At 44.2% G+C, this 23998-nt stretch overlaps 1 protein-coding gene across 1 annotated transcript in view; it reads left to right on the forward strand.

Annotated features, from left to right (window-relative positions):
* Positions 1-253: 253 nt before the first annotated feature.
* Positions 254-23998, forward strand: part of FAM189A1 (family with sequence similarity 189 member A1) — a 363110-nt gene continuing 339365 nt past the window's right edge. Inside the window, exon 1 of the mRNA XM_029238462.1 lies at positions 254-472. Within this exon, the coding sequence (XP_029094295.1) occupies positions 254-472 (219 nt within the window). The remainder of the gene's footprint in view (positions 473-23998) is intronic.

A 23998-nucleotide genomic window follows, 5' to 3' on the forward strand; every position in this document is an offset into this window, starting at 1 on the left:
AGCGCCCGCACGCCTCTCCTGCTCCCGGCGGGCGGCCCTGCTGAGCGGCGGCGGCGGCATGGGCGCGGGCACCGGCGGGGGCTGCGGGTGCCCGGCTCCCCGCCCGGCCCGGCCCGCTCCCAGCGCGCTGCCGTCGCAGCCCCAGCGGCTCGCGGGGAGGCCAACCCCGCAGCTGAAGCAACTTGCCTCGGACCCTCGGTGAGGAGGGGCGGCGCGCGGGGCCGGACGGGAGCAGGAGAGGCGTGCGGGCGCTATGCCTCCGGCCGGCGGTCTCCGCGCGCCGCGCCCCGCCGCGCTGCCCCGCAGCCTGTCCCGCCTGCGCGAGTGCCCGGGCCGCTCTCGCATCGTGCTGGCGCTCGGGGCCACGCAGATGGCGCTCGGATGCCTCATCGTGGCCGTCAGCTTCGCTGCGCTGGCGCTCACCACCTCGGCCCGCGTCCGCCACTCCTGCCCCTTCTGGGCCGGCTTCTCGGTGAGTGTCGGCGTCGGGCGCGCACGGGGCTACAGGCGGGGGCGAGCCCACCAACCCGCGGGCGCCAGGTTTGGGGCTCAAGCGCCCGGGCGAGCTGCCGCAGCCCGGGGTGCGGTTCAAAACTCGGGCAGGATAACTCCGGGGACCCGACTCACCGCTCGCCGCCCTGGGAGCGTGGCTTTCCCTTTCCTATCGCGCTGGTCCCGGAGTAACTTTTCTTCGAGGAAGCAGAAGCCAGGCGCCCGCGACCACCCGAGGGGCCTTCGGGTGAGGGTGGGCGGCGGGCGCGCTCCGGGGCGGGCGGCTGCACCCTGGGGCCGCCTGCTTCCTGGGGGCCGGAGACCCGCCGGGCGGGCTGGGAGGCCCTGAGCGAGGCGGGAGCAGGGGTGCGAGCCTGGTGCCGGGCCGCGGCTCCGTGCGCGGGGCCTCCGCGGCGGCTCTGGCCGGGCACTGGGGAGCAGGGCGCGTCGCGTCGGGTCGCGGGTCAGTCGAGGCGGCGGGAACCGGCCGGACCCGCTTTGGCCGCCCACCCGCTTGGCGTCCAGGACTTGGCGCGTCCCGCGTTTGGCGGGAACGGGCCGGCGAGCTCAGCGGGCGGCGGGCCTGGGCGAGCGAATGCTGGCGGCGTCGGGGGGCGTGTTTAGTGAGCTTCGTCGCCGCGAGGGTGACCGATTTTCAGGATTTTGACCCCCAAATTAGAGAATCCAGTGGCTGACAAACCTCGATAGGAGCAAAGCCACCAGGAAATCCCATTAAAGGAAATGATTGTCTCCAAGAGTTAATTTTGGGGGGTATTTTTTGATTGAAGTTGTTTTTTCCTGTATTACTGGAGAACGGACATATGGAAACGGTCATAATCGATGCAGAGCAGATAGTCTTTATAAAGAGAGGCACTTGTTCTGCGAACTCTTGACATCTGTAACTACAATTGGTTTCTGGTGCTGGAGTACATCTTATGGGTTTAAACTGTAAACCCAGTGTGTTTAAGTTCTATCTCCAGAAATCCAAACCAAGCCTTTGTAACGAATGTTTGCTGTTTGTTGTTGAGTTTTGAAATTCAAAAATTCTGTCCAGCTTCGCTTTCTGTTGTTGTTGTTCTTTTGTAATGGCCTTTGTTCTCTGAGTCCGATGCCCGGCTGGTAAAATGAGATCTGAGCAGAACTGACTCTGTGACACCCTGATCGATACAGGTATGGTGGTTCATCCTAATGGGGGTATTAATTTTCAAAGCTTATTTCAGACCAGGGGTGAGTCTTGGAGAGCTGATTAGGCCATAGCTCGCAGTGTTCAAATCAAAGACAGGGGTTTGGAAGCAAGACTCAGAAGTCATGATTAAAACGGGCCCCTGTATAGTCTTCCTACCTCTGTAGCTCAGTTTTTAGCATGATTTAGTATGCATTGTTTCCATGTGGTCTGTCTAGTGGGCGCGAGTTTGTGTCTGCTGGAGCGGCCTACAGGTGGCAGACTGGTAAATGAGCTTCTCTTCCTGGCTTCTCCCTGGGCCTCTGCTTCTCCACCTAGTCCTAGCTATGTGGCTTTGGCACTTTCAAAGGGCATGGAAAAAGAGCTGCCTTTTAATAATAAACTTAAAAGGGAAAGCACTCGTCAAAACCGGTAGAAAAGCTGTTTATGTGAAAAATGTACATTCACTGCATTTTAGTCTAAAGAGTTAAATAAATATGTAATCCATGGATTCAGTTTGGGTGATTCATGGTTATTCCTTTCCACAGCTATAACCTATTAGTCCTAACTTCCTGCGATTCAGAATAATTCCACACGTGTCTGCTGTGTGCAGACGTGCCTCTAGGCTCTGTGGACAACAGTGAACAACATTCTCTGCTTACGTTTTAGAGGTTGTAGATTCTGCTCTCCGTCCACGTCCCGCTCCCCGCCTCTTTACACCCACTGTTTCATGTGCTAGTTTTCTTTCTTGAAACTGAATCTACCACATGCACCTTTACACTTCTTTCCAAACAGTATATACCATTTTTTACATATGACCTCTGCCCTTTGCAGACATGGTGGTTGGTTCCAGTGATGTTGGGACAGGTCTGCATGTTGGCGTGGCTTTCAGCACTAACACTGGCCCCTTGCCATGGATGTGCCTGCCTGCCTGGACCTGGAAACCACTTTGCAAGGATAGTTTTCTTTTACGAATGGTGACTAAGATGGCCGGCTTTACACCAAAATCTGTTCTGCGTGGTTTAGGGCTGCCCTGTGTTTCCTCTGCATTTCCTGAAATAAGAGGTGTGGACTCTTTAGCACTCTCTAGGTTGCTAGGCCTTCTCTGTGGTGTGTCCATGGTGAAGAACCATTGTAAAAATAATTTTCCTTTATTGAAGAAAAAACAATACCCAAGAAAATGGCTTATGTTTATTGAGCACATACTGTGTGCCAGGCGTTAAGCTGAGTGTTTTTCGTGCTGCGATAGCACATTTTGTCTGTGGCCCCTGGCGCCCCTGCTCTTGCACAGTTCCCTGCACTTGAACTTGGACTGGACCTCTGGCTGGCCTTAGCCACTGGGATGCAGCAGAACTAAGGCTGTCTCCAGGGCTAGGCCTAAGCCCTGAGATGTCCTGGCAGCTTCTGCAGAGTCCACTGAGGTGAAGAGGGATTAAGGAACTTGCTGTATTAGTCAGGGTTCTCCAGAAAAAGAGAACCAATAAATACATATGAGCAAGCTGGAGACCCAGGCACGCTGCTGGTATAATTCAGTCCAAGTCCAAAGGCCCAGGAACTGGAGGGCCCATGGTGTAATTCCCAGCCTGGCCCCAAAGCCTGAGGACCAGGGGTGCTGATGGCCGAGGGCAGGAGCAGATGGATGTCCCAGCTCAGAGAGAGTGAATCTGCCCTTGTTACGCCTTTTTGTCCTACTCAGGCCCTCACTGGCTTGGATGAAGCCCATCTGCGTGGATAAAGGTGACCTTCTTTACTCAGCCTGCTGATTTCAGTGCTAATCTCTTCTAGAGACACCCTCTCAGACACACCCCAAAATGATGTTTTCCTGTCTATCTGGGCACCCCTTGGTCTAGTCAAGTGGATACCTAAAATTAACCTTCATGCCTGCCCAAGGGCACACCTGGCCAATGTCAGGTTTGCACTTTTTTTTTTTAACATCTTTTTTCCAGTATAATTGCTTTACAATGTTGTGTTAGTTTGTGCTGTACAACAAAGTGAATCAGCTGTCTGTATACATATATCCCCATAACCCCTCCCTCTTGCGCCTCCCTCCCACCCTCCCTATCCCACCCCTCTGGGGGTTAAAAAGCACCGAGCTGATCTCCCTGAGGTGGATGGACCTAGAGTCTGTCATACAGAGTGAAGTAAGTTGGAAAGAGAAAAACAAATACTGTATGCTAACACATATACATGGAATCTTAAAAAAAAAATGGTTCTGATGAACCTAGGAGCAGGACAGCAATAAAGACGCAGGTTTGCACTTAGTTGCTCTGACTTGTGAGGCCACAGTCCTAGCCATTAGACCTAATTGCCCCCCAGGCAGAAGCTGATGGGGGGTGGGGTGGTGGAATAGAGCAGGCTGTAAAGGGTCAAAGGTAGAGCCTCCACAGGGAGGACACACCTCTGTTTCTTAGGAAAAGCACAAAATATGTGTAGAAAGGTGATGATTCAAGAGCACTTTGGGGAGGCATGAAATTAGGGAAATTGAGGAAGTCTGAGGATCAGGGACAGGGCTGGGGGGTCCTTGGCAAGCTTGGAAACGGGAAGGGGCGGCAGGTCTGGCCAGGGAGCAGCTGCTGTTTCAGTGACTTGAGAACCACCTGCAAATGGTAGTCCTGTTCTGGGTCCCTGCCATCCAGTTGGAAATTAGGGGTGGGCTGACTTCCCCAGGGGATAAATGCTTGGCCCGTTTTGAGAGATGATGATCTATATGAACAGTTTAGAAGACTACCAGGACTGTGTGTGTTTTTTTAAATGATCATCGAATTCAGTTTTTTTTTAAAAGTGAACCTTATATCATAGAATAGACTAAACAGGTTAGTATATGTAATAAAAAATATTAAAAATGGAATTAAAGGGGAGGGGAAGGAAATCTGCAGTGCTGCCTCTGGCACTAGTGGAGGTCTTGAGTAGGTATCCTTTGATAGACCAGCCTCATTCTTTTTCTTTGAAGTTCTCTTCATGCCCAGGACATCAGCGACAAATAAGTACCCTGTGAATTATCCACATTGCCAGTTACCCGTGTTGATAAAGACATAGCCAGACATAGCCCTTAGGAGCTGACTGTTTATGCACGTGTGTGTATGTATTTTTTTTCCTTTAAAAGCATCACTATACTCCAAAAGCAACAGATGCTTGTTGCAATAACTGAAAACACAAAAGGGTATAAAGAAAATGGCGACAGTGCCTTCTTCCATCCCAATTCTGTACCACAGGTAACCTGCACTGATGGTGTTGTTTCATGTGACCTTTCCATACTTTCCTTTACAATCACAAAAATATTAGGATTTATGTATATGTGTGGAATATGTCTCTTTTCTTTTAAATAATCTTTACAAGAGGTCATACTACACGCCTTACTCCGTGGCTTCTTTTTTTTCTTTTATTTCGTGTATAATAAATATTCCCAGCCATAATTTATTATTCTTATTATTCCCATTATTTTTAATGACTGCATAAGGGTCCATAGTATGAATTTTTATAATTTATTCAGTTCTTTTCCTGCTGAGAATACTCTGTGCCAGTTCTGTGTCTCTATAAACAATGCTGCTTATCTAGCCTTAGAGACCAGTGCTTGTTTTCTGAGCATAAATTCCCCAAAGTGGAATGCCTTGTCGGAGGGTATTCAAATTTGGAATTTCATTAGATATTGCCAGATTAATTCCACAAAAGGTTGCAGTCATCCCTGCCCACAGAAGCATGACTCCAGGGTGCCCTTTTGCCACCCTCTTACCAGCCCAGGCTGTTAGCATTCCTTAACATTTTATTCCTCTGATGAAGAAAAACATATTTCATTGTTTTCACTTGATCTGACTTTCCATGGTTATTTCTCTCATATGTTGCAAATGTTTTCTTGCAGTTTTTCATTTCTCATGTGGCTTAATTTTTGGTGTCTTTTACCATATATAAAATTTTAAAACTTTTTATGTAGTCAAATCTGTTAGTTTTCTCTTCTGCAGTGTGAGGGCTGTTTTCTTAGTTAAGATGGTTGTCATTACAGAGGTCACACAAACATTCCTTTACATTTCCTTCTAATGTTTTTATTTTATTTTTTACATTCAAATTTTACATCATCCAGAATTTGTTTTGCATATGGTATGAAAAAAGGGCCTAACTTTATTTGCTTGCAAAGTTCCTATGTACCTATGCTTATGTTTTGGATTCTATTCAGTTTTACTCTCTCTTCTTTTTCATTGAGATGTAATTGACACAGAATATTATACTAGTTTCAAGCGTACAACATAATGATCCGATACTTGTATGTATTGCAAAATGATCACAATAAGTCTACTTATGCAATAAGTCTACTTACATATTCATCACCATATATATCGTAGTTGACAAAATTCTTTCTTCTTGGGATGAGAACTTTTAGGATTTAGTCTCTTAGCAGCTTCGAAACATGCAGTACAGGATTGTTGTTAACTGTAGTCGCCATGCTGTACGTCACATCCCGTGACAACTTTACTCTCTTCATTGTTTTAGGGTCAATACCGCATACTTTTGATTAAGGCAACATGCTGGTGAGTTTTGCTATTTGGTCAGGCAGGTCCCTCCATACTGTTTTCTTTTTCAAAAGTGCCTTGGCTCTTCTGTATTAACTTTAAAATATCTGTTTATTACTCATAAATTAGTAGTTTCCAGTAATACCCTCTTAGGATTTTTTAAAAATTTATTTATTTTATTTTTTGGCTGCATTGGGTCTCCGTTGTTGTGCACGGGCTTTCTCTAGTTGTGGCAAGCGGGGTGCACTGGCTTCTTATTGCAGTGGCTTCTCTTGTTGCGGAGCACAGGCTCTAGGAGCGTGGGCTCAGTAGTTTTGGCGCAAGGGCTCAGTAGTTGTGGCTTGCGGGCTCTACAGCGCAGGCTCAGTAGTTGTGGCTTGTGGGCTCTAGAGCGCAGGCTCAGTAGTTGTAGCGCGTGGGCTCAGTAGTTGTGGCTTGCGGGCTCTAGAGAACAGGCTTAGTAGTTGTGGCACACAGGCTTAGTTGCTCTGCGGCATGTGGGATCTTCCCGGACCAGGGCTTGAACCCGTGTCCCCTGCATTAGCAGGCGGATTCTTAACCACTGCGCCACCAGGGAAGCCCAACCCTCTTAGGATTTGGATTGCAATTGCGTTACATTGATGGATCAATTTTGGAAGTACTGACAGTTTTATCCTATGAAAACTTCCAATTCAGGAACATGGTTTGCATCTTCATTTCTTTGTCCTTTGTCTTTATACCTTTTGGAAAAATCTTCTATGGGGATGCGTTCATGGGGACAGATTTTCAGTCTCCCCTAAACTGCTTTTGAAAAGTAAACCAGTTTCTAAGATCATCCTAGAAAAAGCTGAGCGAGGACAGGTTGATGAAAGATGGGAGACGCCCACAGGTCAGGACATAGACGGTGTAGCCAGTCCACCAGCAGCAGCCGGAGCTGCAGATGAACAGCAGGGGAGGCGGGGCGTGGGTGGTGGGCAGTGAACGGGAGCTGTTGACAGGCTGCGGGAACCAAAATCACCACGAGTTACTCAAGCGGCAAAGTGGGTGGGCGCCGGAGAGGTGCTCTGGGGCTTCTGGTTGTGGGTGAGAACAGTAGCCGTGCAGGGACATGGAGCACAAGCCTGGGAGCATCCGACAAATGCACAGTGAGTCTTTTCTCCTAGAAGGTCAGAGCCTTACCCTGAGCTGAATGACTGGAAACATAAACCAAACTGAGCAGGACGGGTACACAGACGGCAAGGCAGGGGAGGTTCAGACGGTGCAGGTCGGAGGAAAGAGATCTCAGAAACTGCTCCAGCAGCAAAAGAGAAGACCCCGAGCAGAGAGTGTGGTCTTGGAAATTAAGGACTTCGCGGGTCTAGAGCTGGAGCAAAGGGCCAGGGTGGGAGTGAGCTTTATGAGGGTTCTGGATTTAACTCTGAGAAACAAATAAGTGGATACATAGAGATCTCACACTTGAGTTCTTTACAGATCCATAGAGCCCGGCTGGGAAAGCTGTCCTAGCCCATCCTCCCTTCTTTAGGAGCTTTCTCTTCTCACATCAGGAAAATCCACCTCATTCATACATGGGGAACAAAAAATGGAACATTAGGTAACTTTATGCAAAATTGATTCAAAGGAAAACGATGAAAATGAACATAATGGTGCTACAGAAAATGAGAGCACACCAGAAAAATCATAAACTAATATTTCAAGATAAGCTAAAAGAAAAAACAATTTGAAAGAGTAACATCCAGCAGAAATTTAGAAACGACAAAGGATATGGCTAGGTAACAGAAAATTATGAAATGAGAACAGATTGATGTCAGGAAAGAATTAGGAAAAAATGAATTTTAGGAAGGAAGGCTAAATTGTGTCCAGAAGGAACACAAGAGCAAATGGTTTCCATAGACAGCACAGGAGTAAAAATACAGGATGAAAAGGAGAAAAATGAAAACAATAGCCAATAAAGAAAGGGATAGAGAGTGAATTAGAAAGTATAGGAGACAGGCAAAAGAGATCTGATATATGTATATATACAATTAGAGTGTCTAAGACAGGAAGAATAAAGCAATGGAATAAAATAAATATTTAGAACTATAATGCAAGAAAACTCTCCTAATAATAAAAGACCTGAAAGTGTCTACCATGTAACTGGGCGGGGGGGGGGGGGGGCGGGAAATCAATGCAGAATAATCAACATTGAGATATATCCCTGTAAAATAATGAATGTTAAAGATAAGGAAGAAATCCTTTGGGCATCCAGATAAAAAGTCCTAGTCATTTGTATTGTGCATTGGAATTCTCATAGCCAAATAAATTCTTTGCTAGAAAAGGTGAAGCAATATTTTATTATTATTTTTTTAAGATGTTGGGGGTAGGAGTTTATTAATTAATTAATTTAATTTTGCTGTGTTGGGTCTTTGTTTCTGTGCTAGGGCTTTCTCTAGTTGTGGCAAGTGGGGGCCACTCTTCATCGCGGTGCGCTGGCCTCTCACTATCGCGGCCTCTCTTGTTGCTGAGCACCGGCTCCAGACACGCAGGCTCAGTAGTTGTGGCTCACGGGCCTAGTTGCTCCGCGGCATGTGGGATCCTCCCAGACCAGGGCTTGAACCAGTGTCCCCTGCATTAGCAGGCAGATTCTCAACCACTGTGCCACCAGGGAAGCCCAAAGCAATATTTTAAAAAGTAAATTTTTGGGGGAAAAAGTTGAAATTTCCAACTTGTAGAAAAGTTTTAGAACAGAACTGAGAACTCCTGTGCTGTATCCCTTCAGTTAAGTTCCCTGATTGTAACCGTTTTACTGTATTTGCCCCATGGCTTGCACTTGTGTACCCTGTCTCTCTTCCTCAGTGGGGGAAAAAAAAATCCATTATCATTAGTTTTTTTCTTGACCTTTTTGGGAGCAGGCTGCAGACGTGATGCCCCATCACCCCTAATAATTTCAGAGTATATCACCGCCACTCGAGGATACTGTTCTGTATTACCAGCACAAACTTCTCCAGACTAGGAAATCAACATTGAAAGGACACTGTCACCCGATTCATAGACTCCATTGTAATTTCACCAACTGTCCAAATAGTGTTCCTTTCCCCTTTCTGGCCCAGGATCCTATCCAGGAATATGCGTGTGTCTCATTTCTCTTCACGTTCTTCAGTCTTCCTTTGTGTTTTGTGTTTTCCATGGTCTTAAAGAGTATAAGCCTTATTATTCTATACGATGACCCTGAACCTGGGTCCATCCGGTTTATCCTCGTGGCCACTTTTGGGTTATGCGTTCTTGGAAATGAATGAAAAGCAGAATGGAGATGCAAGATGTTCTTTCAATTCCTTCTGTCTTCCGTATTCTCTGATGAGCAGTCCATGGTAATTTAAATTGTTGTTCCCATGTGAGTTGACTGACTTTTTCTCCTTTCATCTCCATTCTGCTATTAAACTCACCCAGTGAATTTTTTACTTTGGTTATTCTGTGTTTCAGTTTTAAAACTTTCCATGGGTTTCCTTTCATATCAACTTGTTTTTTTTTCCTTTTAGTTTTTGTAGCTTTTCATTCATTCCCAAAACGTTCGCTTTTACTTACTGGAACATTTTTTATCTTCACTGCTTTAAAGTCTTTGATCATTCCAAGATCTATCAATGATTGTGTTTTCCCCTGGGAGTTGACAGTCCTAATTCTTTGTAGGCTGAGTAACTTTGGATTATATCCTGGACATTTTGAATATTATGTTGTGAGTCTCTGTACATTGTTTAAATGCAATTAAGAATGTTGCTATTTTTTATGACACAAATGAACTTATCTATGAAATAGACTCACAGACATAGAGGACAGACTTGTGGTTGCCAAGGGAGAGGGGGTGGGGGAGGGATGGAGTGGGAGTTTGGGATTAGCAGATGCAAACTATTATATATAGAATAGATAAACAACAAGGTCATACTGTATAGCACAGGGAACTATATTCAATATCCTGTGATAAACCATAATGGAAAAGAATCTGAAAAAGAATATGTATTTATATATGTATAACTGAATCACTTTGCTGTACAGTAGAAATTAACACAACATTGTAAATCAACTATATTTCAATAAAATTTTTTAAAAAAGAATGTTGCTATTTTTGTGTTAACAGGCTATCCATTCTCTCCGATTTAGACCATGTGGATTGTCATTCTGATGTCAGTCCAGTTTTCAAAGTCTTTGTTGCATTTTTCAGCCTGTCCTGCACATACAACGCCCAGTGGCCAGTCTGGTTCTGGGATGGTGATCTATCCTGTAGTTCTGTATAGCACAGGGAACTCTACTCAATATTCTGTAATGGCCTATGTGGGAAAAGAATCTAGAAAAGAGTGGATATATGTCTATGTATAACTGATTCACTTTGCGGTACACCTGAAACTAACACAACACTGTAAATCAACTCTACTCCAATAAAAATTAAAAAAACAAGAAAGGATTCTGTTTAGGGTCGTGTCTTTACCTCAGGGATGAGCCCACTAGTTCATAAACAAATTTCAGGGATCACCTCCTGCAGTTCCTCCCTCTGTGATCTTCCTGATGTTTTCTGTTTCCCTTGGGCTTCTCTTATCCAGTCCTCCAAGAATGCTAGGGCTTTTTTTTTTTTTTTTCAACTAAATATTAAGTTTATTTAAAAAGATTTTTTTTAGGAGTAATGCGTGACTTTTTTTTTTATTGGGGTATAGTTGTTTTACAATGTTGTGTTAGCTCCTGCTGTACAGCGAAGTGGAGTTCCCTGTGCTATACAGCAGCTTCTCATTAGTTATCTATTTTATACGTATTAGTGTATATATGTCAATCCCAATCTCCCAATTCATCCCACCCCCTCCTTTCCCCTCTTGGTGTCCATACATTTGTTCTCTACATCTGTGTCTCTTTCTGCCTTGCAAACGGGTTCACCTGTATGATTTTTCTAGATTCCACATAGATGCGTTAATATACGATATTTGTTTTTCTCTTTCTGACTTACTTCACTCTGACAGTCTCTAGGTCCATCCGCATCTCTACAAATGACCCAATTTCATTCCTTTTTATGGCTGAGTAATATTCCATTGTATATATGTTCCACATCTTCTTTATCCATTAGTCTGTCGATGGGCATTTAGGTGCTTCCATATCCTGGCTGTTGTAAACAGTGCTGCAATGAACATTGGGGTGCATGTGTCTTTTTGATTAATGGTTTTCTCAGGGTATAGCTCAGGAGTGGGATTGCTGGGTCATATGGTAATTCTATTTTTAGTTTTTTAAGGAACTTCCATACTGTTCTCCACAGTGGCTGTATCAGTTTACATTCCGACCAACAGTGCAAGAGGGTTCCCTTTTCTCCACACCCTCTCCAGCATTTATTGTTTGTAGATTTTTTGATGATTGCCATTCTGACTGGTGTGAGGTGATACCTCATTGTAGTTTTGATTTGCATTTCTCTAATTATTAGTGATGTTGAGCACCTCTTCATGTGCCTCTTGGCCATCTGTATGTCTTCTTTGGAGAAATGTCTGTTTCGGTCTTCCATTTTTTGATTGGGTTGTTTGTTTTTTTGTTATTGAGCTGCATGAGCTGTTTTTATATTTTGGAGATTAACCCTTTGTTGATTCATTTGCAAATATTTTCTCCCATTCTGAGGGTTGTATTTTTGTCTTGTTTATGGTTTTCTTTGCTGTGCAAAAGCTTTTAAGTTTCATTAGGTCCCTTTTGTAAGACCGGACACTATAAAACTTAGAGGAAAACATAGGAAGAACACTCTTTGACGTAAATCACAGCAAGATATTTTTTGACCCACATCCTAGAATAATGGAAATAAAAATAAAAATAAACAAAAGAATGCTAGGGCTTTACCTTGTCTTGCTTAGGGGCCGTGCAGTGGGGGGGCAGAGCGAGAGAACCAGCAACAAGGCTTTGTCCCGCCCTCTTGGGACCAAGCCCCTCCTCTGGAGCAGGCAAAGGGGAAGGGCCTTCTGTGCGTTGCCAGCTCCTGTTTCTGCTGTGGTGTTGCTTGGGTGCTGGGGTGTGAGAGTGCTGCAGAGAGAAGAGAGAGAAACCCAGAAGCAAAAACACTGGGGATTTGCTCACTCTCTTTGGGCATTAGGGAGCCGATTTCCAAATCCTTGAGCCAGAGCTCGGGGGCTTCTCCCAGGCCCTGTCTGTCTGCCCGCATGCTCAATTGTGGGTTTTGGGCTGTGTTGCATTTTGGCTGGGGGATGCATGCTCAAGAGGGAGCATTGACAGCCCTCTGCCACTGTGGTAGTAACTGGAGTTCCATCGCTCTCCACCCATCTGCCTGCTGTTTTGCTCTGAGTTTCCCAGTGGTCTATTCTCTGCATCCCATCAGGTCCACGGCTGCAATCAGTGGGAGACACAGGGTGGTGTGTGCTTCCTCCACCTGGGATAAAACCTCAGTGCTTTTAATCTGCTTCCTTTGTGAGCCAAGCATCCTGTCTTCAGAGAATTGTCCTTTAAATATAAAGGCCAGAGACATAGAGTTTTGTTTCATTAAATTTAATTTTTTATTTTGTATTGGAGTAGAGTTGATTTACAATGTTGTGTGAGTTTCAGATGTACAACAAAGTGATTCAGTTATACATATACATGTATCCATTCTTTTTCAGATTCTTCAAGTGAAGTCAGAGAAAGACAAATATCATGATATCACTTCTAGGAATCAAAAAAAATGATACAAATGAACTTATTTACAAAGCAGAAACAGAGAGAGAGTTATGAATTTGCAAGAACTCTGGGACTGTTCCCCCTAGTGAGCCCTTTCATAGTTGTTTACTAGAGAGTGAGCTTCAGAAAACTGTTCAATGATGGTGAAGCTTTTCATAAGGTCTAGTGATGAACAATGGCTAGGTTTCACTGTAGAATTAAAACTCAAAGATAGCAATAAGGGAGGCAGACTAATACATAGCATTAGACGTTTGGGTTATGTGGAACCATACAGCTAGAAAAATAAATGGAAGGAGATGAGGGAGAAGTAGAATCAGCTCCTTAATTGGCACATTGGGGTGAGCTAGGATGGAAAAATGTCTCTGGAAACTGACAAAGCAAGAAGTGGAAGGTTAAGTTTATTGAAGACCATACAGATTAACAGCAGATTGAATACTGGTGACTAAAATGGATGCTTTAGGAAGAGCAGGTGGCGGGGGTGGGGGTGGGGAGACGGGGGGCGGGGGGAGATGAAGAAGCAATTACTAGCTAATTACATTATTGCTCATAGGAGGGAGGTAATAATATCTAAAAGTGGAGGGTGCTAAGGGAGTTATATAAGGTAGTAATATAAAAGGAGCAACTAGAACCAAATCCTTCCTACGTACCTACAGAAACACAGAGAGAGAAGCAAGTAGACTGCAGCCCACGGACAAAAAGACTGAGTTTGTGCGTCAGTGTTTTAAATATAAGGCTAAAAGCCTGCAAAGCTGATGCCACACGTACAGACTGTACTAACGTTATATAAATGGGCTTAATTCACCTAGTTTAAAAAGTTTTTCAGGTTGACTTAACAAAGCAAGATCTGGAGATAGAGTTAAAATGAAGAGATTTAGAAAGGCTAAAAATAAAAGGACTGGAAAAGATATACCGGGCAAATTCAAATAAAAAGAAAGCAGGCCTCTCTCTCTCTCTCTCTCTTTTTAAATTGAAGTGTAGCTGACTTACAGTGTTGTGTTAATTTCTACTGTACAGCAAAGTGATTCAGTTTTACACATATACACATTCTTTTTCATTTTGGTTTATTACAGAATATTGAATATAGTTTCCTGTGCTATATACAGTAGGACCTTGTTGTTTATCCATCCTATGTATAGTAGTTTGCATCTGCTAACCCCAAACTCCCAATCCTTCCCTCCCCTATCCCCCTCCCCGTTGGCAACCACAGGTCTGTTCTCTGTGTCTGAGGCCTCACTCTTGGTATCAGGCAAGGTAGGATTCATATATTCTTGCTTATTCGTGATACAATGTAATGTTGTATCTTTGTAGTTTGCTTCAGTGATTAACATTTTTAATATGAATGTTAAATATTTGAGCAGGTGAAGTGTTCTAACCCTGCTGTACCTTTCTTGTCAAATGTGCTCCAAGCTTTCGTGGTGTTTGTTTGTGTTGTCTTTGAAATTTCCCCTTCTCCAGGACTTACTGCTCCTATACAGAGAAACTGTTGACTTTTCTCTCTTATTTTGAAATTATTTATTCTACTTTTTAAAGTAAATGTCTTGTGCTTTCCATTTCTACATCCATATCATCTATAAATAATTGTTTCTTTATATTCAGTGTTTTCATATCTCAATATTTGTCATATGCTGCTTACTCCTTTCCTTATTGCATTAATCGGAATCTTCCGTTTTAATGGTACTGTGAAAGGAAGCATTCATGTCTTGCTCTTGAATTTACTGGGAAAAGCTTTAGTTTCATTCCTTTTATTTCTTATTAGGTAGGTAATTTTGATGACTTAAATTTTGCTGTAATTTCAAACTTGGAGAAAAGTTGCAAAAAAGCACAAAGAATGCCATATATCCTTAACCCAGACTCACCAATTATTAACATTTTGCCCCTTTCATTTTGTCGTTTCCAGACCCCCAAACCCCCTGAACAGTCAATAGGTCGACTGATTGATACCTCCATCTACATATATTTTCTGAATCACTGGAGAGTACGTTGCATGCCCCTTTGCCCCTAAATACTCCAGTGTATATTTCCTAAATAGGCATTACATAAACATGAAGCCACTGTAAAAGTGAGGAAATTAACATCGATACAACACTATCCACAGTCCATATTCAAATTTTGCCAGTTGTCCCCAGAATGTTCTTTATAAATATTTCCCTCACCTGCTCTCTAGTCCAGTATTCAAATTAAGAATTTAAAAGTCGAACTTACGTAGTTTCCTGTTTAGAATTCTTACAAGGAATGACTGCTGAAACTTTCAGGTGTCATCTATTTATGTAATCTCTTGGTTTTTCTCTTTCAGTAATTGACGTACTGAAGGATGTTGATTGATTTCCTAATGTTGAATTATCCTTGGCTTTCTGGAATCATCCTTATCACTTATTCTTTTAACACATTGTTAGAATCCATGTGCTGTAATATTAAGATGTTTGCTTCTATAGCCACATACAAAATTGGTCTGGAGTTTGTGCGTTCACACATGTACACAAGCATACACTATCTTTATTAAACCTTGTTATATTGTGCTGGCTTTGTAACATAAATTGGTGAGCTCTCCGTATTTTTCTGCGGACTAGCATAGGAAAGATTTGTTCTAAGTTAGACAGCTCAGGGAATTTAGGCCATTCCCATTTATTAAGATGTGTGATAGATTTAGTCATTCCTTTTGACTTTATTATTATACTTTACTGTTTTCTGTTTTCTTTTTGCTGGATTGATAAAATTAATTTTAAAAAATGTATTTTTAAAATTGTGGTAAAATACACATAACATAAAATTTATGATTTTAACCATTTTAAGCGTACAGGTCTGTGGCATTAAGAGCATTGATACGGTTGTGCAACCGTCACCACCATCCTCTCCAGAACTTTTGTAAAACTGAACCTCTGTCCCCATTCACGCTGACTCCTCATTTCCCCACCTCCAGCCCCGGGCAGCCACCTTTCTACTTCCTGTCTGTGTGAATTTGGCGATTTCAGGCAACTCGCGTAATGGAATCATACAGTTGTATTTCCTTTGTGATTGGCTTATTTCACTTTGCAAAATATGTTCGAGATTCATCCATGTGGTAGCACGCATCAGGATTTTCTTCCTTTTCAAGGCTGAATAATATTCCATTGTATGGATAGACCATATTTTGTTTTTCCATTCTTCTGTTGATGGACACTTCGGTTGCTTCCACCTTTTGGCTTATTGTGAATAATGCTGCTATGAGCACGGGTGTACACATATCTCTTTTCAAGCTGCTTTTTAAAAAATTTTTTTATTGGAGTATAGTTGATTTACAATGATGTGTTAGTTTCAGGTATACAGCAAAGTGCATCAGTTATACATATACATATATGCACTCTTTTTTTTTTTAGATTCTTTTCCCATATAGGCCATTACAGTGTATTGAGTAGAGTTCCCTATGCTATACAGCAGGTTCTTATTACCTATTTTATATATAGCAGTGTGTATATGTCAATCCCAATCTCCTAATTTATCCTTCCCCTCCTTATCCCCTGGTAACCATAAGTTTGTTTTCTACATCCGTGGCTTTGCTTCTGTTTTGTAAGTAAGTTCATTTGTACCCTTTTTTTAGATTCCACATATAAGCGATATTGTATATTTTGCCTTTCTGTGTCTGACTCACTTCACTTAGTATGATAATCTCTAGGTCCATCCATGTTGCTGCAAATGGCATTATTTTATTCTTTTTTATGGCTGAGTGATATTCCATTATATATATGTACCACATCTTCTTTATCCTTTCCTCTGGTGATGGACATATAGGTGGCTTCCGTGTCCTAGCTACTGTAAAGAGTGCTGCAATGACCATTGGGGTGCGTGTATCTTTTCAAATTATAGTTTCCTCTGGGTATATGTGCAGGAGTGGGATTGCTGGATCATATGGTAATTCTATTTTAGTTTTTTAAGAAACCTCCATACTGTTCTTTGTCGTGGCTGTAGCAGTTTACATTCCCACCAACAGTGCAAGAGGGTTCCCTTTTCTCCACACCCTCTCCAGCATTTGTTATTTGTAGACTTTTTAATGATGGCCATTCTGAGCGGTGTGAGGTGGTACCTCATTGTGGTTTTGATTTTTATTTCTCTAATAATTAGTGATGTTGAGCATCTTTTCATGTGCTTTCTGGCCATCTGTATGTCTTCTTTGAAGAAATATTTAGATCTTCTGCCCATTTTGATTTTTATTCCATTCCCCAAACCCCTTCTCCTGTGCGTCTCCATTCTCCTAATAGTTAGTTATATTTTCATCTTTGACAATCGATTGAAATCTGAATTTTCTGTTAGCACACCCAATTGAATGATAGATATCATTGCTAGCCTTCTCCTTCAAGCCAAATGGTTTCTTTGTAATTTCTCATCCCTTAGTTTGGCCACCCCCTCACCTCCTATCCTGCATACCCCACAGGATGTAACCTTTGGAACTTTTCTGTGTCCCTGATTCATTCTGAAAGATGAGTTCAAAAGAAAACAGACTTTGAACATTATATAGTCTACATAATTTGAGTATGTGAGGGAGAACTTTTTTTTGCTTCAGATTTCAGTCTTTTATTGGATAAGCTTGAATTTGAATCTTGAAAAGTTCAAAAAGTAGTGTATCCTAGGATCTTATTGCAGAGTCAGGAAAATATAATAAAGCTGGTGATGGGTTCTTAAGACGACTCTGTATTATTTCCATATTTGTTGATGAGTTCAAACCACATGCGAGCACTTTGCTCTTGCAGAGCTGGCATTGGGGTGACAGTGATGGAAGGAGAGATGGTGGGCTGCAGGGAAGATGCAGAGGCGGCTGCGACAGGGCTGCCTTCCAGCCTGCAGGACCACACCCTCTGCTGAGAAGTTTGCCTGATGAAGTGAGGACCCTCTGGTCCTGGGAGAACTCCTTTTACCTTCCCCACAGGGGCCATATGTGTAATGGCTCCTGTTCTCTTTTCTGGAGGCACGCCTGCCTGTGTGCTGACCAAGTGCAGCCCTGAGACCTTCCTTTCCAGCGACCAGGTACAATTCCTAGGGAAGGTGAGATTTCCAGGCCCACTGTCCGTGACATGCCCAGGCTCAGGCCTGCCTGAATTCTGTTTCTGCATTTAGGCACTTTACCCATCTAACCTTGATAGCTTCAGTTGATCATTATGGCCTGCTCTTACCTCCTTTGCATCCAAGTGATGATGAAAGTGTCCTGTTTCACTTAAAGGGTGCAGTACAGTGAGGTGGAGACCACAGGAATTGGGGATACTGGCATTCTGTGGGGAGGGGGAGGCCTTCAGTCAAGTACATGATAAATGTAAACAAACTACTTCTTTTGCATCAGCAGCTACCAGAGCCTATTACGTAATTATCTATCACAGAGACAAGCAACTTAATTGTTCGAAGATAAACCCTTAAAATTTCAGCTCATCCTTTTACAGAAAAAGTAGAGAGAATTTAGGACTTCATGAAAAAGCAAATTTTTCTTTGAAAAACATCGATGCGACGTAATGATGAGTATTGTTTCTCATCTATAATGAGAAATTGTAGCTAATGGCTTTGATAGTGATACAAATAGTGATTTTGAATTACATTTTTGGAACCCTCAGAATTTGAAAGGACTCTGAGAATCGTTCCTGTTTAACATGTTAATAAGCAGCATATACTGTATATGTATATTAAGTATAATACGTATAATAAAGAGCATATACTCATCAGGATCTTGTGATTTAAAAAGAATACGTCTTTTTTTTTTCAATTATACCCCCCAGAGCTCTTTACAACTGTTCACTAAGGGACACTGCCTTTGTAGAAACTAACGTTTGACCCAGTCTCAGAAAAAGTCAAAGCACCTGCTTTTCAACTGCCAATTCATTAAATTTAGTGTTGGTGTCCCCAGGGCCTCTCTCCATGCTTGTCATTGCCTTTTGGTGCCGAGGCAGCCTGTGAGGCTCAGAGCTGACCCTTTTCAAGATGAGGAAGTAACACCCAAGAGGTGTGAGTGGATTAAGAGAGCTGGAGTCTGTCATAACTAGTGGTAAATAGCTCCTCAAGATTGACTTTCTCTTCGAAAAAAGAGAATGTGTAAATATAATACATGTATATGTATGTGTGTGTATATATATGATGCTTTATCTTTTTTCTGTATAAAGAATAACAAAAACCAAAAGAAAATGAAACAAAAAGCCAGAAAGCCCCTGAGCAAGGCACCTGCCCGGTGACTTCAAGAATTACGCCTGTGGTCCAGATGGTGTGGCTCTCAGGTGAGAGGCATAAAATCAGAGTTTAAGAGAGAGAGCCGTGATATCACATATTCTGGTGAAAGCACGCAGTGTATCTCTCTATATTTTCTGATGGTGATTGTGATGATGATGATAAAAGTATTATTGACTTAATTTCATGGAAATTAAAATTAAAACAGCATGGAAGGGTGCAAATTGAAGTGCTAAATCGAACCCTTAGCTCCCGCCTTCCCCATTCCTCGGAGTTAAATATTTTCAACCTTTCTGTTGTTACTTTTTTTTTTTTAAGATTTTTTGTTTTGATGTGGACCATTTTTAGAGTCTTTATTGAATTTGTTACAATATTGCTTCTGTTTTATGTTTTGGTTTTTTGGCCGGGAGGCATGTGGGCTCTTAGCTCCCTGACCAGGGATTGAACGTGCACCCTCTGCATTGGAAGGCGAAGTCTTAACCACTGGACCGCCAGGGAAGTCCCCTGTTGTTACTTCTTTGGTGGCAGGTGCGCCATTGTCTTCATATCAGATGTCACTGACGAGAGGTCTGATCCTTCTTTCGCTGGTGACCTAGCCTGTTTTTCCTTTCTGGAAGCTTCTGGGGTCTACCCTTGGTTCTTGGTGTCCTGATTATTTCACAGTATTTCGTGAAGGGACTTAGGCACTCAGTGTGTCCCTTTTTTGATACTGGAAATATCTTTCTTTGATTATTTCCTTATTTCTATTTTCTCGGAACTTCTGTTTGTTGGCTGTTTGACCTCCTGGGTTCATCTTCTGGGCATCTTAACTTTTTTCTCCTATTTGCCATGCCACTACTTTTTACTTTATCCTCTGAGAGATTTCTTCAGTTTCAGCTTCAGCTTCTGGATCAGGTGTTGAAATTTTAAAAAATAATTGCAGCAGAGACAGGGTTGGCCAATGGAAAGGACTCCCTGGGGGTCTGCAGGCTGCACTTGAGTAAGCCTTTCCTTTTCTTTTTTTCTTTTAATTTTTATTTTATATTGGAACATAGTTGATTAACAATGTTGTATTAGTTCCAGGTGTACAGCACAGTGATTTAGTTATACAAACACACATATCTATTCTTTTTCAAATTCTTTTCCTATTTAGGTTGTTACATAATATTGAGCAGAGTCCCCTGTGCTATAGTAGGTCCTTGTTGGTTAGACTTTTTTTTTTTTTGCGGTACGCGGGCCTCTCACTGCTGTGGCCTCTCCCGTAGCGGAGCACAGGCTCCGGATGCGCAGGCTCAGCGGCCATGGCTCACGGGCCCAGCCGCTCTGCGGCACGTGGGTTCTTCCCGGACCGGGGCACGAACCTGTGTCCCCTGCATTGGCAGGCGGACTCTCAACCACTGCGCCACCAGGGAAGCCCTGGTTATCCATTTTAAGTGTAGTAGTGTGTACATGTCAATCCCAAGGCTTTTCTGAAGGGCAAGGGAAGCAGATATCACAGAAGTTGTACCCCCGCCCCCGCCCCGCCCCGCCCAGGGGCCTTCCTCTGCCACACAGGACGCACTTTGACTTTGAATTGTGGAGTGCCAAGATGTTTGAGAGCAACTGTCTCATCTGAGGAGGGGTCTTTTCTATCCTTCTGATTACAGAGCCAAAACGAGGCTACTAGGTTCAAAAACAAAAACCTAGAGAACAGGTGCAAACACTTTCTCTAAACCATCTGACAAAGTGGTGTAGGTTGCCCCTGCTCTGTTTGGGACCCCAGCATGGGTCAACATCAGTTGCAAGTTTCTGCATTTCATTCTGATTTGGCTAACTGTCTGCACCCTGGTTCCAAGCCTCTCTGGACACCAGCACAGGTTGGTAACCACCCGGGGGGAGATGAACCCTGTATTGATACAGTAACCATAATTAAGATTGTGATGCTTTCATCTTTTCTGCTAATTTTTCTTAATATTCCTCTTATTTTCTGTTTGCATTATTTTCCATTTCTGCCTGAGGGTACTAATTAAGTCAAGAAGGTTTCTTCTTATTCTCGAATTGTTTGCTCTAGCGTTTTTCTATTTTTTTCTTCTGAATCTGCCTCTTCTGTGGTTTTGATTATCCCTAATGGTCTGGCTGTTCTTGGTGTCCTTTGGGGTTTATCATTGAGGGACTAGTTGATTCATAGCAGTGCTTGGCATGTTTTCCTTGACTCCTGTCCTACCCATTGAACAGGGGCTTGACCTCGCTCTGTCTAGGTGTGGGCAAAGCAGGTCACCTGGCAGCTTCACCTTTGGTTGCTGGGTGGGAACTCTCCTCCCGTGTGCTTGAGAGAGCGTCTGCTCTGGGGTGTGAATTCTCACTTTGGAAGCAGACGAGGCAGAAAGCTCGTTTCTTTGGTGTGTACAGCATTCTTTTGGTTTCTGCCTGAGAGCAGACATCAGTGCTGTAAGTCTGGGTTGAGAGCAGGGGGTCTGGGGGTCTGAGGCCCATCTGTAGTTCTGCAGACAGACTGTAGTCACCTGCTCTTTGGGTCCCATGTCTTGCTTTTGCACTTGGGACCTGTGGTCTGGGGTCTCATCTCCAAAGCCTTCTCTCACATGTACACTGATCCAGAATCTTCCCTCTGGTTCCTTCACCGTTTACTGAGCTTAAATTTTTTTCATATCTTTCAGTGATCTTGTTTTTCTTCTCTGGCACCCAGATTAGCTGCCTTGGCAGAGAACTTCAGGGGGAGCAGCTCACACGGTCTGGGACTGGATGGCAGAGCTGCCTCCCTTGCATCCTGGGCTAGCTCCCCAAGTTGCATTGCACCCCTCTTTCCACTGCCTGGTGTCAAATTTCTGGCCCTCACTCTAGTTATTGCAAGAACAATATTTCTGAGAATTTAAAGGGACCCATTTTTAAACTTCCTGTAAGTCATATTACCCTGCAGCTCTCACCCATTCATTCGAGGACATTCATGGCTTTAGGGTAAGAGAAGGTACCCTTTAGAACAGAGAACTCATTCCTCAGCTTTGAGTCCCAACACTGACTTCCTTGAGTCTCTGGAGAGACAACAGTCATGAAAACCAGGCTTTTTTACGAGAGAAAAGGACTCTTTCAGTGCCGGGAGCTCTCCTTTATCTACTGAGAGCAAAGCTTAAAGGCCTGAACATTGTTTTAGCCTTAAGCACTGTGTTGGTAAACGGAGGATGGAAGGGTTTTTCCATCCAGCAGGACGCCGTCAGGAAGGGGAGGCAGAAAGCCCTCTGGGGGTAAGAGAAGAACCCTGAGAAGCTGGAGCGAAGAGGCTACTTGGGTCCCTGAGCGACCAATCTTTTCAAAGCCACTTTCTCTGCTCTGGAGACGCAGCTGTGGCTGCGGAGACCCCAGCCTCTGCAACCCCTGCCCCCTACTGGCTCCCTCTGGCCTCTGGTTTGTTGTTTTATAGTGTATTTTGCCGTGGAAACATCACGTTTAGTTACTTTGGAGCCCATCACCTGGTCCCATTGTTCCCCCCACCCCCACCCCGTCCCTTTACCTGAGCGCCCTTTGATTTCTCGTTTCTGGAAACGGTATGCCGTGTATCTATTGTAGAGTAACCCCAGTGACTCAGTATTACCGTGGTGTGATGTTGTTTTGTGCAATTTTGAACAATTAAAAGACTCTTTTTGAAATTAAAGAGAAAGGGTCCCCGAGAAGGGACACGGTACATTGGCATCTCACCCCACTGCACATGGCGGACGCCAGGTGGGTGGATGAGACCCCCCTCTCGGAGGGCTGCTGGAGCCCTTTCACCCTTCATGCTTTCCAGTCTGATGCAGGAGCCACAAGGCATCGCTGGGGAAGGAAGTGTCTAGACCAGGGTAGGAAACCTTTCTGTCCAGGGCAGTAGGTATTTCAGGCCTTGTGGGCGGGGTGATCTCCATTGCAAGGACTCCACTCTGCCACTGCAGTGTGAAAGCAGCCCTGCCCACTTCGTAAGTGAATGGGTGTAGTTGTGGCCCAACAAAACTTTGTTCACAAAAACACAGCAGGCCAGGTTTGACCCACGGGCCACTGTTTGCTGACCTCTCATCTAAATGATTGGGCCCGAGATTTCCTGTGGCCCGTGTGTGGGATAAAGACGTCTGGAGGTTTCTGTGTACATGTGAGGCGTGTCAAAGGAAGCTCGGAGAGAGGGCCCCTCAGTGGAGGCAGAGAGACGCCCCTAGATGAGATGATAGGTCAGAGCGTCCGCAGCGGGGGCTGTGCAGACCATGGCCCAGGCTCAGGATCCTCAGGACCACCCCCCAAGATGCGGTGAGGTTGGGGCAGAGGCAGCAGGGCCAGTGCTACGCTCGCCGGGGTTGGTGACATTGCCTTGTCCCCTGAGGTCCACCTCTGCCACAGACTCACCGAGGGCGGGGCTGACCCTGCAGGATGGGGATGCGCCCGGGTGGGCTACACCTCCCAGGGGGGCTCCTCTCTCCCTGCACCAGTGGGCGCCTGGTTCACTCACAGAGTTCTTCGCACTTGAGACCGTTCTCTCCCTCCTCTGAGACACGCACTGCCCCCTTCCCATCTCCACTTGGACGAGTCTCAGCACCAAATTCAGGAGTCCCCACCCAAGGTCCTCATCCTCCCTCCATGCAGGTGTCTTTTCCTGGGTCTCGGGGGTGCTTTCACCACTCCCCACTCACCACCCACCCGGTTCCTCAAAGCAGCTAACCTGCGTCTTGTCGGTCCCCGAGTCCTGTTGACTCTTCCTCCCAAGTATCTATGCCTGTCCCCCCATGTGTGGGGACATTTCCAGATCATTCCCATGGCCCCTACCTGGCTTCTCACTTCCACTCTTGTCCCCCCGTCTGCCCTTCACACATTGGCCAGAGTCATCTTGAAAAATGCAGATGTGAAAGGTCACATGAGTTCCGGGGTGGTGGACCCAGCAGTTTGGACCAACCCAGCCTTTAAGAACTAGATGAATTAGGAGTGTGGGTTTAGTGGATACACACTGCTGTGTATAAATTAGGTAAAAACAAGGAGCTTCTGTGCAGCACAGGGAGCTATACTCAGCACCTTAAAATAACCTACAATGGAAGAGAATCTGAAAAAG

This window comes from Monodon monoceros, unplaced genomic scaffold (assembly GCF_005190385.1).
Source record: "Monodon monoceros isolate NGI ecotype Baffin Bay Population unplaced genomic scaffold, NGI_Narwhal_1 Super_Scaffold_21, whole genome shotgun sequence".
Classification (NCBI taxonomy): domain Eukaryota; kingdom Metazoa; phylum Chordata; class Mammalia; order Artiodactyla; family Monodontidae; genus Monodon; species Monodon monoceros.